This window comes from Bufo gargarizans, chromosome 6 (genome assembly GCF_014858855.1).
Source record: "Bufo gargarizans isolate SCDJY-AF-19 chromosome 6, ASM1485885v1, whole genome shotgun sequence".
Taxonomy (NCBI): domain Eukaryota; kingdom Metazoa; phylum Chordata; class Amphibia; order Anura; family Bufonidae; genus Bufo; species Bufo gargarizans.
This window is the reverse complement of record NC_058085.1, coordinates 125341818-125359916: the sequence shown is the minus strand read 5'-3', so window position 1 is coordinate 125359916 and position 18099 is coordinate 125341818. Positions and strand designations below refer to the sequence as shown.

General features: G+C 40.2%; 1 protein-coding gene across 1 annotated transcript; it reads left to right on the top strand.

Moving 5' to 3' along the window:
• Positions 1-2177: 2177 nt before the first annotated feature.
• Positions 2178-16380, top strand: LOC122942032 (keratin, type I cuticular Ha4-like). The gene is made up of 8 exons (XM_044299527.1): positions 2178-2498; positions 2793-2875; positions 5133-5289; positions 6032-6193; positions 7457-7582; positions 7825-8045; positions 14671-14957; positions 16148-16380. The coding sequence occupies exons 1-8, from the start codon at positions 2178-2180 to the stop codon at positions 16378-16380; spliced, it is 1590 nt and encodes a 529-aa protein (XP_044155462.1).
• The last annotated feature ends 1719 nt before the right edge of the window (positions 16381-18099 follow it).

Here is an 18099-nt window from a genome sequence, read left to right as displayed (position 1 = left end):
CTACCCAAGTTTGATACCCAACTCTCAGAATCTATTATACCAGAATGTTCATTTTTAATAAATTAACCCATACTGGTTTCAGAACTCATCTGCCAAAGCACTGTTCACATGCACTGCACCTATGGGTATACTGTTCATGGCTTCAAAGATGCAATATGCTTGTGCCTGATGTCACTAGAAATGAGTCCTGAATAAGTTATACATTTAAGGAACAGATGGGTTTGATACGGGCAGGTGACTTGAAAACAATCAGTATAAGATCTTGTTTTATGTACTTAATTGAATCCAGGTGATGGATTTATAGAAAAATAGCTAGATAGCATTTGAATGCACAAATGGGTCTTTTTTGTGGGTTACTATGAGTGTAATACCACCTTAAAAGAATACAACTTGACAGATATTCAGATATTTAGGAGTGAGGGTCTCTGCCTATAAATGTCTTTAAAGTGCTGCATTTAACCCATGTATTGGTGTATTCCAGTAATACATTTAAAATTTGAGGGTGGCTCCTGCTGCCATTTGTAGATTAAGTGACTTTAATTAAAGGGCTTTTGTGGGACTGCAATATTGATGACCTTTAATTAGAATAGGTTGATAATATCGGATCACTGGGTGTCCTTAAGACCAATATGGCTCACATCCTGATGGCTCAGTTGTTTGGTTGGACTGTGATGCTCTAGAACAGGCATGGGAATAGAACAGAAAAGGAGACAACCATACACATTAGGCTACTTTCACACTGGCGGTTTGAATTTCCGTTTGTGAGATCCGTTCAGGGCTCTCACAAGCGGTCCAAAGCGGATCAGTTTTACCCTAATGCATTCTGAATTGAAAAGAATCCACTCAGAATGCATCAGTTTGGCTCTGTTTTGTCTCCATTCCGCTTTGGAGACGGACACCAAAACGCTGCTTGCTGGTGTCCGTCTGATGAAACTGAGCCAAACGGATCCGTTCTGACACACAATGTAAGTCAATGGGGACGGATCCATTTTCTATGACACAATCTGGCACAATAGATAACAGATCTGTCCTTCATTGAGTTTCAATGGTGTTCAAGACGGATCCGTCTTGGCTATGTTAAAGATAATACAAACGGATCCGTTCTGAACGGATGCAGACGGTTGTATTATCTGAACGGATCGGTCTGTGCAGATGCATGACGGATCCGCACCAAACGCGAGTGTGAAAGTAGCCTTAGACTGTCATCAAGTCCAACTGAAATAAGGGGGAAAGGGAAGTTAATTTTGTATGGCCATCTTAATACAGATACCCAGTTGGTTCTTCATAGTATGGGAGGCATAGGGAAATGGGGAATAAATAAGAATGGTAGTGATGAAAGGGTGACAGGGAAGATTAAATTTAATGATTGTACATCCAACAGTCATTATGCTTAACTTCAGGTACTAAGGACGGTGAGGCAGAAACCCATAAAAGTCATGCTTTGGGTACAAAGAGATCTTGTGGTGGCAAAGTTGTCATTCTTTTACGTTGCAAGCGATCCTTCAAACTCCAGGTATTTTGGAACTTTTGTGGACATTTCTGCGACTATTATGTTTAATCACTCTCATATCAGCATTTAGTGAGCTTTAGTCAAAACCTTTAGATAACCCGTGTTCCAGAAAATACTTAAATATTTTATATGTAATGCTGTACTGCTAATAATATGCATGCTTACAATTTTATGATTACTTACAAAAGAGTTATGCTATTAAATAAATGTATAACATTTGGTGGTAAAGTACAGTATTGATAGGCTGTGGTTAATTATCTGTTAGATCTTTACTTTTACAGTGTATATAAACTAATAAACTGAATCAGTCATCATATGCTGCTTTACATTTTTCTCAGACAGATGCTAGACAAGCTTAAAAAGTCACTGATGCATATAAAATACATATAAAGTGGCCTAGCTTCAATGAACTGACCTACTATATAAAGAGGTGAGAGGAGAGAAGAACTGTACAGCTAAGTTCAAGAACAAGCAAAAGTCTCCACTGCTTAGACTGTTTCCTTAAGGAATCCTGACAGAAAACATGATGCACGGTGTCAGCCATTCATCCTCCAAATCGCTCAAGGGCCACTGTCATACTGCTGTTCACTGTTCTAAAGCCTCCAGTCATATTTCTTCACTCCATCACAAGAACTCTGCTGCTTCCCATCATGGTGGCCACCGTAAAATGCCTATTGTCCATGGAAGCTCAAAGGTTTCTTTTTCTGCGCACTCCTCTTCTGGCCATGGACACGGTGCTGTTCATTGTGGGCACAGTTATGGAATCCATCATGGATGGAACAATACTGGTCTTCTCAGCATTAATGAAAAGGAAACTTTACAACATCTTAACCAGCGACTGTCCTCCTATCTAGATAAGGTTCATTCTCTGGAGCAGGAGAATGCCCTTTTGGAGAGGAAGATCTGTGAGTGGTATGCCAACAATGCCCCCATTTCACTCCCTGATTCAAGCCAATACTCCAGAACCATCCAGGAGATCCAGAATATGGTAATGAACTAGTTGTAATGCAAGCAATGTATAGTTTTAGGTACAATATAAGTACTATACTATGGAATCATATTTGGTTTATTCTCATATCTTTATAGTTGACATCTGACATATTGCTCTCAGATTCCATTTATCATCCATGTAGAGCATATTTGATATCAGTTAGTTTAAAAGGCTACTTTTTGAACATTGATATCTACCTTGTACACACATTATTAATGAGTATTAGAAAGCTGTTATTCTTGAATATTTCTGGATTAAGTGCAAATCTTGACTATTGTATACTTGATTTAGATACTTTCAACCACCATGGAAAATGCAAGACTTGAGCGTCAAAAAGACGATGCCCAGCAGGCAACCATTGACCTAAGAAGAAGGTATGTAGATAATCAAAATATATACGTATTTGCTAGCTGTTTAAAAAATCAAGCTTAAGTTCAGTTAAATTAAGCACTGCTCACACTCCATGTGTAAAGTACATTGCACTCATGTGCCAAGCTTGGTTAATATGTGTGTGCATACCTTTTAACTTGCTGTGTACATTGAGGCATAATTGTTAATATCCTCATGGACTGCAGAGGAACATAGTCAAGGCTGTGTTAAAGGTAAGACACCCGGGAATCATGCCCTGGGGCCTCCACCTCTATACAGTAAGAAGGGGCTTCCAACATTTATGGCTGCTGCAAAGTATCTCTGCACTATGAATAAGCAGCAGGGTGGGGAGGTCTGCTCCCTACTATAGTCCTACTCAGAGTAATGAGAGGAGAGCAGCAGCACATTGATCCACTGCACAGAGCTTGATAGAGAGAATGGAGCCAGCCAAGCCTCTATCCTTATCTCCAGCCCCGTGACCTTCCCCTTTCTAATCCTTTCTCCTTTACCAAAGCTCTGCCTGTTTTGACTCTGTGGTGCTGTGCCTCTCATTTGTGAGATGTTGTGAGAAGCACTCTTTCCTCCAACAGCTGTAGACCATCAGCTCCATGAGGCATGGCTTTCAATGAGCATCATCACCATGGGAACCATGGCGGTCCTTTGGAGAGAAGACACCAAGACCATGCACAACACCAGAAATTAAGAATACATAAGGTAGCAGTGAGGTTATAGGGAGGAGGATTAAATTCTCCCACTTTATCTATTTTCATATTGTACCTGTGTGTCACAGAGGTACAGTATACACCTATTTATAATGCACACATATACAGTATATACACCTACATGTGTGTATATTCTGTGCCTGTGTATCCAGTGAAGAACCACAGATCTGGCCTCTGTGTATACTCTTTAGGCCAGCTGATCCCTGTAGTAGGTGATGAAGCTGAGCTGTGCCACAGGAAAAGTGTCTGCGCTGTGTATTCAGGGCCGTTATATGAGGGTCATGTCTTTAAGTTTTTCTCTTTCGTCTCATTGTTAAAAAGTCTATTCAGGGGTAAAATATGTCTGAGTAAGTTGGGTGACAATATATCTACCATTACATCTCCCATAGGGTTCATAATTCAGCCTTTTCAGACCCCTGAATAGCAAGTCTGTCAAGTTATACATATAATGTTACAGAGGGTTATGTCCCTTCCTACATTACAAGGTAGTTCTATAACAATTCTACTGTGGGTGATGTAAGAACAGCCTTTTGTTTGTCACCCAGCTTTCCCAAGCTTCTGAATGCCAAGTCTGCCTACTTATACAATGATTGTGGATAGAGAGATGTTTCTTACTAGATGGATTTGTTATTCAGAAGCCCACTGTGAGTAATTTAAGGATGTCCATATTGGTTATCACTTAGGCTTCCCACACTCCTTAATGTCAAGGTTGGTCCTTCAACACCATTAAAGTGAATTGAGCAGTGGACTAACATGTGCACTGCTTCAGACAGGGGACTCAGGTACCCCTTGTTCTTAGGATTTTGGGGTTGGACTCCCCACCATGATCCATTATATATCACCTATCCTACAAATAAGATATAAATACTTGTCATGGTATAACCCCTTTAATATGACAGCTTAGGACTGTAGCAGCAGAAGTAAAAACCTAATGGGCGTTTTTTTTTTTTTTTAACAGGTTGTTAATTGTCCACACAATTTTGATGTTAAGAACAAATCTGTTCTGCCTTAACAATCGTGGACAGATTTGTGCTCAGGGACCACCACAAACCTTAATCCAGCCCTAAACATAATAATTCAGGAGACTCACAGTTTCTTTAAAGGCGTTCTACAGTTATTTTAAACTGATGATCTATCCTGTAGATCATCAGCATCTGATCGGCGGGGTCCGACACCCAGGACCCCCGATGATTAGCTGTTTGAGAAGGCAGTAGTGCCGCGGCCTTCTCGCTGTTTACCGCAGGTCCAGTGATGTCACGACTAGTATCACTGGCCTGGGCGTGGCTAAGCTCTGTTCACTTGAATGGAGCTTAGCCCCGTCCAGGCCAGTGATACTAGTCGTGACGTCACTGGGCCTGTGGTAAACAGTGAGAAGTCCGCGGCACTACTGCCAGAGCCGCTGCCTTCTCAAACAGCTGATCAGATAAAATAACTGCAGAACCCCTTTAAATATTTGGGTTCTCAAATCAAGATTTTCTTTACTGGTACCTTCATGTGTTTGATTTTATTTGCTTTCCCTTCTTCACGGTTGATTAATCAGGTACCAAATGGAGGTAAACCTGAGGAACAGTATTGAATTTGATATTGCTGAGCAGAGCAAAGCATTGAGTGAATTTAATATGACAGTTCAAGACTTGGGAAGACAAGTCCAGTGTCTACAAGAAGAACTTTTCCAAATGAAGAACAACCATGCAGGAGTAAGTCTTCCCTACAGTGTTTCTTAGGCTACTTTCACACTAGCGTTCGGGTTTCCGTTCGTGAGCTCCGTTTGAAGGAGCTCACGAGCGGACCCGAACGCAGCCGTCCAGCCCTGATGCAGTCTGAATGGAGGCGGATCCGCTCAGACTGCATCAGTCTGGCGGCGTTCAGCCTCCGCTCCGCTCGCCTCCGCACGGACAGGCGGACAGCTGAACGCTGCTTGCAGCGTTCGGGTGTCCGCCTGGCCGTTCGGAGGCGTGCGGATCCGTGCGGATCCGTCCAGACTTTCAATGTAAGTCAATGGGGACGGATCCGTTTGAAGATGCCACAATGTGGCTCAATCTTCAAGCGGATCCGTCCCCCATTGACTTTACATTGAAAGTCTGGACGGATCCGTCCCAGGCTATTTTCACACTTAGCTTTTTTTTGCTAATATAATGCAGACGGATCCGTTCTGAACGGAGCCTCCGTCTGCATTATTATGAGCGGATCCGTTCAGAACGGATCCGCCCGAACGCTAGTGTGAAAGTAGCCTTAATGTGCTAAGTTTCCTCTGCTAATCTAAATCTTGCATTTGAATCCTATAATATGGCAAATTACTGATCAGTTTGGCTCCACATATTTCAGCTGGTGAACATATCGGCTCTGCGAAAGCCAGTTGTATTTATCACTGATTAGAAGTTGATGATTACATTAGAAATAGAATGTATTTCTATTTTATATTATTATTATTTCTTAAAGGAAGTGAGTTTCCTACGACAACAACTTGGTGCCAGAGTTAATGTAGAAATGAATGCTGCCCCATCTGTTGATCTGAGTCAAGTGTTAACCGAAGTCAGAGATGAATATGAAAACCTAATGGAGAGAAACCTGATGGAAGTTGAGAGCATGTTTCTAACAAGGGTAATGTATAATTGTCTATAATCAGTTTTGCCTCATCCACTACTCCAACTGGTACACACATCATGCTCACAGTGAAATGACTTGTTCAACAGCAGAAGTAAAAGTTTATAGACCATCACTGATAGAGTAAACATTCTTTCTCTACCATTTCAACACTGAACATCATCATTACCTAGAGGTTTTTTTTAATTGGCAGAGAGCAGACGGCTGTATAAAACAAAGTAGAAAACCATACTCATATACTAAATGTCCCACTACTTACATGTTGCCACTCCAGTCCCCACTTGGTTTGAATGCCATTCAATATACAGGTAAAACTCAAAAAAAATTGAATATTGTGCAAAAGTTTATTGACTTCAGTAATGCAACTTAAAAGGAGTTGCTTTAATACAAGTTAAAATTAGAATATTGTGAAAAGGTTCAATATTCTAGGCTCAAAGTGTCACACTCTAGTCAGCTAATTAATCCATACCCCCTGAGCAAAGGGGACCTGAGATTGTGACTTTGGGGTTTTCATAACCTATAAGCCATAATCATCCAAATTATACCAAATAAAGGCTTGAAATATCTTGCTTTGCATGTAATGAGTTTATCTCATATGTTAGTTTCTCCTTTTAAGTTGCATTACTGAAATAAAAGAACTTTGCACAATATTCAAATTTTTCGAGTTTCACCTGTACATGTGCTACTCATCCACAAGTGAGCGCTGAGACCTGAGATTAGTTGCAGTGGTCACGTAAATGATGAGAGGGGAATGGTGCTGCAGACTGGAGTGGTGGCATGGGAACAACAGGACATTTAAAAGATGAGCAAAGTTTATTCTTTATTTTAACCTATTTAAAGAAGTTGACCCATATGGATGCCTTCTTATCATGCCCAGTGATCAACTGGCTTGGGTCTGGCTTCTGTTTACGCCAAGTGATCAAATGTTTTTCTTATGTTAAGCTGCGTACAGTTCCTAATTTTCCCTTAACTGACGGCTACAGATAAAAATAAATATTACAAGGTGGACACTGAACCCAATAAATGACCATGTAATACACAGTTTCACTGAAGTCACCAAAGTGGGAACTGTTCTTTGCGCTGGCCTTTTTTCCTAGTTTTTTTAGAGGGGCTGGGTCAAAAGTTGTGACTCTATCTATGGTGTCTATTTACTCAACTTGATAACCCATTTTGTAATCTTGCATAAAACATCATTAATAACTACTATTAAACTTACAATTAGATTGTATTTTTCAGCTCTGATTTATTTTATCCTTCTAGAGTGCAGAATTAAACCAAGAAGTTTCCATTGGTGCCGAACAACTACAGACAACTAGTAATGAGATCATTGACCTGAAACGTTCTGTGCAAGCCCTGGAGATTGAGCTGCAGACTCAGATGAGTCTGGTAGGAGAAGGGGTGGAATTTGGGGGACCAACCTTTTCAATAAAACATCATTTGTGGCACATTACTGAACCAGAGCAATAAATGTTTGTCTCCTCACATTATACAAAATATTGGTATCTTCTTATGTGCAGGTGCTATCTCTGTAGCCCCTATAGCTATGCCCCTGAATAGACCCTTAGACTTAAGTATAGCTTAATTCAGTTTTCTAATCCTTGAATCTTGATATTTGCTTTTTTTTTCAGAATAATTCTTTAGGGTCCACCTTGGCTGAAACAGAAGCCACATTTAGTGCCCAGCTTGTGCAGCTCCAGTGTCTGATTGATAATATTGAAGCTTCACTGGCTCAAATCCGATCTACTCTAGAACGACAGAACTATCAGTACCAACTTCTAATGGACCAGAAAAACCAACTTGATATGGAGATTTCAACATATAGACATCTTCTAGATGGTCATAATATTCAGTATGTTTATATATTATTGGAATTCAATAAAAGTTCTCAATAGCTTTAGCAAATCTTTAAAAATGCCATTCTGCGCATGCCTGCATATTAAGTGACCAATATGGAGATGCAGTACTAGACACAGTTCCACTTATATAGACATTGCTGTCTCAGATACTTCATTAATATTGACATGGCACCACTGCCCTTCATTTTGACAATTGGTGGGGGAACCAGGGTTGAGTCTTCCACTGATCACACATTCATTGCTTATCCAAAGGATAGGACATCAATGTACACTACCAGAAAACTCTCTAAATGGCTCAGTAAGCTTTGTTATTGTGGCACATATTTGTCATGGCTTGCTGATTACATAGCATAGGTAACTTTCTATTGAAACTCATCCATAATTTTTCTCCATACAGTGTTCCAACTCGTAATTTCTTTGGAGCTAAACATGGTAAGTGATGTCCTCTATTTTTTTAACAGTCATGGACTATCTACATCACAGTCTTACGCATATTCAATATTCATAAATTGCACTTTGATGCTATATTTAATTCAGACTCACCAAAGTTCACTTTTCGGCCAGTTTCGCACCACCATATGAAGTGTTAGACTGAGAACATTGTCCATAAGAAGACTTCAAATCTGGTTTGAACGTTTACAACGAAGAAAGAAGACCTTTCAACTGCTTTTCTGTCTTTAGCTGACTGTATCTCACTGTCTTATTTAGCTCCCACAATCTTTCTGTACAAATATGGTACTAAGCAGGTTATATACCCAATGGGAATCGCATATACTGTTAAGGCAGATATTATACTCTGGAAATTATACATACAGTAGATATAGAGATCTGTTGGTGGTTCAATTGGTATAGAGACTCCAGTTTATGTTTGTCCATCCATTTGATCCATGGGCTAATTCATTTCTATAGAACTAAGATTAATGGGTTACATGTGATGGATCAGAAGAATGATAGTCAATTATTACATCCGTGTTATTGTCATCCCACTGATTTCTGCCATTCCATCTTTGAGTTTTAATATAGTAGAGTTCAGTGGTGGAAAACCTGATGTTTCGTTCAAACTGATGAAAAAAAATCATCAGTAAAGTGAACCAGACGAACATTATTTTTCCTTATAGATGCATGTTGGTAAGATTCTACATTTATAGAGCTGAAGTTATTTGCTAAATAATGAGTGTAACTAGTGTTTTTCTTATTTTAGCCTAAAAAGATCCAGATAAATAAATAAATATTTTTTCATGATAGGTTTCCAGCAGAGAAACGTGCTATTACCGAAAGCTAGCTCAGGAATTATTACATATAGAAAAAGGGTCATAGTTCTCAGCAAATTCATGAACTTGGCTATAAGTGTATTTGGCAAGTGAGCATGATACCTTCCTGTATCATAAAGTATATAGAAAGAAAACAAGTAGGAGACCAAGTCATGAATCAAAGATTGCAACATAAATTAGGTTTTTTGGGTGGGTCTATATTGTAATAGTTCTGATATGTCAACATCATCAATTACATTCTGTTTAGTTATTGAACTGATAACTCAATGCCTATGCACTATATACACTGGCCAAAAATTATACTAAGAAGATCTATTTGTATATTTTGCCTCAGTGTTAACAGTATCATGTCAGTATTCCCAGGTTTTGTGTAAAATGGATTTGAACTGTATGGTCTTAATTTTTGAACTTCTGTAAACCTTTTCACATTTTCCTTATTGTCCCTAAATAAAAGTATCACATGCAAACTGCTTTTGTGTTTCATGTAATGTGTTTCATTATGTGGCTCAACGTGTTTTGGGGACAATATGCTTTTAACCATCTTGGATGTACTGTACCTGCTCCTGGGGAAGGGGAATATTGTCCCTGAAACGCGTTGAGCCACATATTGTTTTACTGAAATAAAAAGATTGATCAGAAGCCTCCAGACATGTGGTGCCATCAATCTTAAACATCTCTACATGCGATCCTGGCCAAGGGGATTCAAAGTCTCAGTAGTCTTGAGGTTATCCTGCTGACTACCCCCCAGCGAAGTTAGTGCATACTGATTTTATTGTTTAATTTTTAGGATTGAGCGAACCCGAACTGTAAAGTTCGGGTTCTTACCAAACTTTAGGATTTTTGGACCCCGGACCCGAACATTTCAGTAAAAGTTCAGGTTCATTGTTCGGCGATTTCTTGGCGCTTTTTCAAAGGCTGCAGAGCCTTTAGATATTATGGTTCTATTCAGTTATTTGAAAAACCACCATTTTGGGCAAAAAGCTTTAATTGCGGCCTAGTCTGGATCAGTACGTGTGAAATACACCCTTTAGATACTGTGGTTCTACAAACTGGATTCCCAAAAAGTTGGGACACTATACAAATCGTGAATAAAAACTGTATGCAATGATCTGGAGGTGCCAACTTCTAATATTTTATTCAGAATAGAACATAAATCACGGAACAAAAGTTTAAACTGAGAAAATGTACCATTTTAAGGGAAAAATATGTTGAATCAGAATTTCATGGTGTCAACAAATCCCCCAAAAAGTTGGGACAAGGCCATTTTCACCACTGTGTGGCATCTCCCCTTCTTCTTACAACACTCAGACGTCTGGGGACCAAGGAGACCAGTTTCTCAAGTTTAGAAATAGGAATGCTCTCCCATTCTTGTCTAATACAGGCCTCTAACTGTTCAATCATCTTGGGCCTTCTTTGTTGCACCTTCCTCTTTATGATGCGCCAAATGTTCTCTATAGGTGAAAGATCTGGACTGCAGACTGGCCATTTCAGTACCCGGATCCTTCTCCTACGCAGCCATGATGTTGTGATTGATGCAGAATGTGGTCTGGCATTATCTTGTTGAAAAATGCAGGGTCTTCCCTGAAAGAGATGACGTCTGGATGGGAGCATATGTTGTTCTAGAACCTGAATATATTTTTTGCATTGATGGTGCCTTTCCAGACATGCAAGCTACCCATGCCATACGCACTCATGCAACCCCATACCATCAGAGATGCAGGCTTCTGAACTGAGCGTTGATAACAACTTGGGTTGTCCTTGTCCTCAATAGTCCGGATGACATGGCGTCCCAGATTTCCAAAAAGAACTTCGAATCGTGACTCGTCTGACCACAGAACAGTCTTCCATTTTGCCACACTCCATTTTAAATGATCCCTGGCCCAGTGAAAACACCTGAGCTTGTGGCTCTTGCTTAGAAATGGCTTCTTCTTTGCACTGTAGAGTTTCAGCTGGCAATGGCGGATGGCACGGTGGATTGTGTTCACTGACAATGGTTTCTGGAAGTATTCCTGAGCCCATTCTGTGATTTCCTTTACAGTAGCATTCCTGTTTGTGGTGCAGTGTCGTTTAAGGGCCCGGAGATCACGGGCATCCAGTATGGTTTTACGGCCTTGACCCTTACGCACAGAGATTGTTCCAGATTCTCTGAATCTTCGGATGATGTTATGCACAGTTGATGATAGATGCAAAGTCTTTGCAATTTTTTGCTGGGTAACACCTTTCTGATATTGCTCCACTATCTTTCTGTGCAACATTGTGGGAATTGTTGATCCTCTACCCATCTTGGCTTCTGAGAGACACTGCCACTCTGAGAAGCTCTTTTTATACCCAATCATGTTGCCAATTGACCTAAATAGTGTTAATTGGTCTTCCAGGTCTTCGTTATGCTCAAATTTACTTTTTCCAGTCTCTTATTGCTACTTGTCCCAACTTTTTTGGGATTTATTGACACCGTGAAAATTTGAATCAACGTATTTTTCCTTTAAAATGATACATTTACTCGAATTAAATGTTTGATCTGTCATCTACGTTCTATTACAAATAAAATATTGACATTTGCCATCTCCACATCATTGCATTCAGTTTTTATTGCCAATTTGTTTAGTGTCCCAACTTTTTGGGAATCCGGTTTGTATTCAGTTATTTGAAAAACAACCATTTTGGGTAAACAAACGTTAATTGCGGCCTAGTCTGGATCAGTACGTGTGAGATACACCCTTTGCATAGTGTGGTTCTATTCAGTTATTTGAAAAACAACCACTTTGGGCAAAAAAATAATAATTGCGGCCTAGTCTGGATCAGTACGTGTGAGATACACCCTTTACATAGTGTGGTTCTATTCAGTTATTTAAAAAACAACCATTTTGGGAAAAAAACTTTAATTGCGGCCTAGTCTGCATCTGTACGTGTGGGATACAACCTTTACATACTGTCGTTCTATTCTGCTTTAAATTTTACACCCATTTAGGGCAAAATCCTAAAATATGAGGAGAGCGTCAAATAAGGGACGTTGCCCAGGTCGTGGTGCTGCTGGTGGAGCTCCTGTTGCAGGGAGAGGACATGGTCGATCTGTGCCAGCTACACGCACAAGTGAAACCCCTACCTCAGGTGCGAGTAGGCGACAGAAACTGCAGCGGTATTTGGTCATGCCTAATGAGGCTCTACGAATGGTGAGGACAGAGCAAGTACAGGCGATAGTAGATTGGGTTGCCGACAGTGCCTCCAGTACCTTCATCTTGTCTCCCACCCAGTCTCCTGCTGAAAGATCAGAGTTGGCACCTGCAGCCGATGTCCAACAGTCTTTCACCTCACCCCCTTGCAAATCAGCCAAGCAGTCTGAGCCCCAAGTCATGCAGCAGTCTTTTCTGCTTTTTGATGACTCTGTTAGCAGGGTTTCCCAGGGCCATTCACCTATCCCTGCCCTAGAAGTGGAAGAGATTGAGTGTACTGATGCCCAACCACTTATGTTTCAAGATTAGTACATGGGAGGACCATCGCAGCACGTCTCGGATGATGACCAAACACAGGTGCCAACTGTTGGGGCTTTCGAAAGTGTGCAGACTGACCAGGAGGGCAGGGGTGAAGAGTGAGTAGAAGATGATGTTGAGGACGATGAGGTCCTCGAACCCACATGGAATCAAACTCATGCGAGTGAGCTATGTAGTTTGGAGGAAGAGGTGGTGGTTGCACAGAGCCACCAGCACAGCAGAAGAGGGAGCAGGGTGCAAAAGCGGAGCAGCCTTCCCCTAGACAGTACCCCTGCTACTGCCCACCGCAGCAAGGGGCCGAGCACACCAAAGCCAGCTTTAAGGAGTTCCCTGGCGTGGCAGTTCTTCAGACAACGTGCTGACGACTAGAGTTGAACGAAAACCTGGATGTTCGGGTTCGAGAAGTTCAGCCGAACTTCCCGGAAATGTTCGGGTTCGGGATCCGAACTCGACCCGAACTTCGCCCCGAACCCGAACCCCATTGAAGTCAATGGGGACCCGAACTTTTCGGCACTAAAAAGGCTGTAAAATAGCCCAGCAAAGGGCTGAAGGACTGGAAAAAGGCAGCAAAATGTAGGTAAATCCCCTGTAAACAAATGTGGATAGGGAAAGGAATTAAAATAAAAATTAAATAAATTAAAATTAACCAATATCAATTGGAGAGAGGTCTCATGGCAGAGAATCAGGCTTCATGTCACCCAACACTGGAACAGGCCACTGTCAGATATTTCCACAGACAGAGGAGAGGTTCGTTTTGGGTTGCCCTGCAATATAATGGTAAAATGAAAATAAAAATAGGATTGAATGAAGAAGTGCCCTGAAGTACAATAATATATGGTTAAGGGGAGGTAGTTAATGTCCAATCTGCACAAGGGATGGACAGGTCCTGTGGGATCCATGCCTGGTTCATTTTTATGAACGTCAGCTTGTCCACATTGGCTGTAGACAGGCGGCTGCGTTTGTCTGTAATGACGCCCCCTGCCGTGCTGAATACACGTTCAGACAAAATGCTGGCCGCTGGGCAGGCCAGCACCTCCAAGGCATAAAAGGCTAGCTCTGGCCACGTGGACAATTTAGAGACCCAGAAGTTGAATGGGGGCGAACCATCAGTCAGTACGTGGAGGGGTGTGCACACGCACTGTTCCACCATGTTAGTGAAATGTTGCCTCCTGCTAACACGTTGCGTATCAGGTGGTGGTGCAGTTAGCTGTGGCGTGTTGACAAAACTTTTCCACATCTCTGCCATGCTAACCCTGCCCTCAGAGGAGCTGGCTGTGACACAGCTGCGTTAGCGACCTCTTGCTCCTCCTCTGCCTTCGCCTTGGGCTTCCACTTGTTCCCCTGTGACATTTGGGAATGCTCTCAGTAGCGTGTCTACCAATGTGCGCTTGTACTCACGCATCTTCCTATCATGGACAAACCTGATTGTGCATGCAATTAGGGGTGACATGGTGTCATGACACCTTTAAATGCATGTGCAATTAATATTATTTATATTCTTACCTGGTAACAGATGCTATTGCGATCTGAGTCTTTGCTGGTAACAGATGCCTCGTGCGATCTGGACTTGTATGAAAACCTTTTCCTGATTGGAGAATAGTTCAACGGTCCTCACGTGAGTAACTATAAAAGGAAAGGATCGCACGGTTAATTGTCAGTTGGTGAGCAGCAAGCAAAGAAACCGGACCTGTGTAAGAAGTCTCCAGCATGGAAGAATTGCTTAAGCAGTTGATTTCTAAAGCAGCATCTTCTGGAGGTGAAGAGTGGCTAAGAAGATGCTTATAAGAAGACTCTTTAGGATCGAACGAAAATCCGAATAGGTCGTCTTCTGATTCTGCCTGCGCTGCCTTTCCCCTAAGGAGTGCAGAGCCGTCGACGTCTGACGTCACTAATAGGCGTCCTCTGGAAGAAGAAAAAGCTCCGCCTCTCACAGTGCCAGCTAAAAGATTCAGAAAAGAAAAAACAAGATTTTCACCATCTCAGCAATCGACCAAACGCAGGATAAAATTATCTGATGCGCAACGAGGCTCGAGAGCGTCCGACAAACATCGCAACCGACTTCAACAGTTTCTACAGCCAACTGCCAAGTCTGCTGCGAGATCTTCAACTGTAAAGCCTGCGACTGCGACACGAGACTCTTCAGCTGGTGAGATACTTAACACACATACACTCAATAGTGACTGTATTACACAGGGCACTATACCAAATCAAGGAAACTGCATGGCATCTGATGTTATGTTTGATAGAGAAAAAATACAGCTGTTCAATGACTTTATTTCTTTTCTATCAAAAAATGAAACACAAACTAGCGCTGAATCTGTCTGGTCTTTACATGAAAATGATTCTGTATTGGAAATGCCTATTTCTTTAGAAAACAGGGATAACTTTTCTAAAGCTGAAGATAGGTTAGAACCTCAGCTAATTCCACATTTAGATAACAGTGCTGGTATTAAAGAAATTTCTTTAAAAGATACTATGCCTTGCCAAATGTCGCCATTAGGTTTCCATCTATCACCACAGATCAAGGAAAAAATATGGAAAAGAGAATACGTGGATTTATTCTCTTTACTCCCTTCATCTAAAGATGTTAAAAATGATAAAAAGGAGGAAGAAGATAGGAAACGCAATATACAGAAATCCTTTTTAAATTGGGTACAAGCATTCTGTATCTACGCAGCAGTATTAGGAGAAAAACAGCCTGTACATTGCTGCGATTTATTTTATTACTTGGATAGCATATTAGAGGCTTTCAGGAATTTTGGAGGAACTGCTTGGATCAATTACGACGAATCCTATAGACAAAAATTAGCTGTGTACCCTAATTTAGGTTGGGGAATGAAAGACGTGGGCCTATGGCTCAATTTAATGTTACCCCAAAGGAATTTTCTTTTTCGTACTCAACAAAGTAAAAAAGGACTGTGTTTCACGTTCAACGAATCTGCATGTCGTTGGCAAAGTAATTGCAAATACAAACACGAATGCAGCTTCTGTTCAGGAAATCATTCCGCATCCAAATGTTTTAAAAAACACGGATTGCCGGTTAGTACCAAAGACACAAATAGAGCAAGTGACTCCTTTAATTCTGCCAAAACTACTACATTATTTAAAACATTATCCAGACAAACAGAAGGCCCATCTTCTAATTAATGGCTTTTCTAATGGATTTTATGTACCAACTTTTTTAGGTCCGGGTTGTACTGTAGTAAAAAATGCTAAATCCGTCATTTTAAATAAATTCATTGTTCAAGAAAAAAATCGATAAAGAAATTTCAGATAATAGAATAGCTGGTCCTTTTTCGTTTCCCCCTTTTCATAATTTTAGAATTTCTCCACTAGGTTTGGTCCCGAAAAAAGAAAATAATTCTTATCGTCTCATTCACAATCTGTCTTTTCCCAAAGATGGGTCTTTGAATGACACGATTAATAAAGAATGGTCCACAGTGCATTATGCAACATTAGATATGGCTTTATCTATGTTACGTAAGGCAGGCAGAAATGCTCAGCTGGCTAAAACAGATATCAAGTCAGCGTTTAGACTTTTACCTATCAATCCCGATGGATATACGTAATTCCCTAGGTTTCCAATTTGATGGGAAATATTATTTCGATAAAGCTCTACCAATGGGGTTTTCACTTTCCTGTAATTATTTTGAAGCTTTTGCTACCTTTTTACAATGGATGGTTGAAAAGCATTATAACTCTGGATATACAATTCACTATCTGGATGACTTTTTATTCATAGGAAGGGATGGAACCGAAGATTGCATTAATCTGCTGAATACTTTTTGCGGAATTGCAGAATATTTTAATATTCCTTTAGCTAAAGAAAAAACTGTACTTCCAACTACGAATATTAAATTCCTTGGTATCTTTATTGATTCAGAAAAAATGGAATTTAAAATTCCAGAGGATAAATTATTCGCAACAAGGGTTCAGCTCATTAATATGTTATCTGCTAAGAAAACTTCACTCAAGCGATTGCAATCTGTTTTAGGTTCATTGAATTTTATTTCCAGGGTTATTCCTATGGGTAGAATTTTTTCTAAAAGATTATACGCTGCCACGGCTGGAGTTAAAAACCCATATGCTCACATACGATTATCATACCAATTAAAAGAGGATATTCGCATGTGGATAAATTTTCTTGAAAATTTCAATGGTCGTACGGTTTGGCAGGAGGAATTCTTGGACTCGGACTCTATCCATTTATTTACTGACGCAGCTATGTCAGTAGGTTATGGAGCATGTTTTGAGACTCATTGGTCAGCCAGTAGTTGGCCAATAGAATGGCAAGAAAAGCCTTTCATGAATAATATAAATTTTTTAGAGCTTGTTCCAGTTTTAATAGCTTTATCAATTTGGCATGAACATTTAAAAAACAGACAAATATTATTATTTTCGGATAACAAAGGAGTAGTATTTGCCATCAATTGTTTATCCGCACATTCTACTTATGTTATAGGTTTACTTAGATTTATAGTTTTAACTTGTCTGCAAAATAATATTTGGCTTAAAGCTAGATACATTGAAGGTAGGAATAATTCTATAGCAGACGCTTTGTCCCGACAGAACATGACACTATTCAGGGACCTCAAGCCAGATGCGGACAAAGAAGGAATAGCGTGTCCAACCCATCTTTGGGACTTGATGGCGAATTTATAAACAGGCTTCTACAAAATTCTTTAGCAAACAGTACATGGGCTGCATATTCAGCTGCATGGGCTAATTGGCGGCAATTTTGCTTGGTCAATAGATGGGAGGAAACCGATAATGATTATATGCACTTATTATTGTTCATTCAAAAATTATTTGAGGAAGAAAAAAAGGGGGATTATATTCAAAAAATGATTTACGGCATTTCATTTTTTCAAAAAGTTCTTAATATTCCTCCTTTTTCTAATAATTTTTTAGCTAAACAGATCTTAAAAGGTGCGAAACGATTAAAAAGTACTTCTGTTAGAACTAAGCCATTATCTTTAAAAAATTTAGAAAATTTCGTATTATACTTACCAAAAATCTGTTCTTCCTTATATGAGAATGTTCTATTTAAAGCTGTATTCTTGCTGGCTTTTTTCGGAGCTTTCCGAATCAGCGAAATAACGGCAGCAAATAGAATTTCGGATGCCCCATTGCTCCTCAAGGATATACTCCTATATGAAAATAAAATAAAAATATTCATTAAAAAATCCAAAACGGATCAGCTGGGTAAAGGCGATTGATGCAATTTGAATAAATATTCTTGCACAGAATTGTGCCCAGTCAGAGCTATGAAGGATTGGTTAAAAGTT

What these genes read in the sequence shown, in the direction of transcription:
- LOC122942032 (XM_044299527.1), top strand. Translation starts at nt 2,178, where the DNA reads ATGCCTATTGTCCATGGAAGCTCAAAGGTTTCTTTTTCTGCGCACTCC. An exon ending in CTAGATGGTCATAATATTCA is followed by an intron (nt 8,046 to 14,670) that starts GTATGTTTATAT and finishes CTTTCCCCTAAG; the next exon opens with GAGTGCAGAGCCGTCGACGT. An exon ending in GACACGAGACTCTTCAGCTG is followed by an intron (nt 14,958 to 16,147) that starts GTGAGATACTTA and finishes TTTCTCCACTAG; the next exon opens with GTTTGGTCCCGAAAAAAGAA.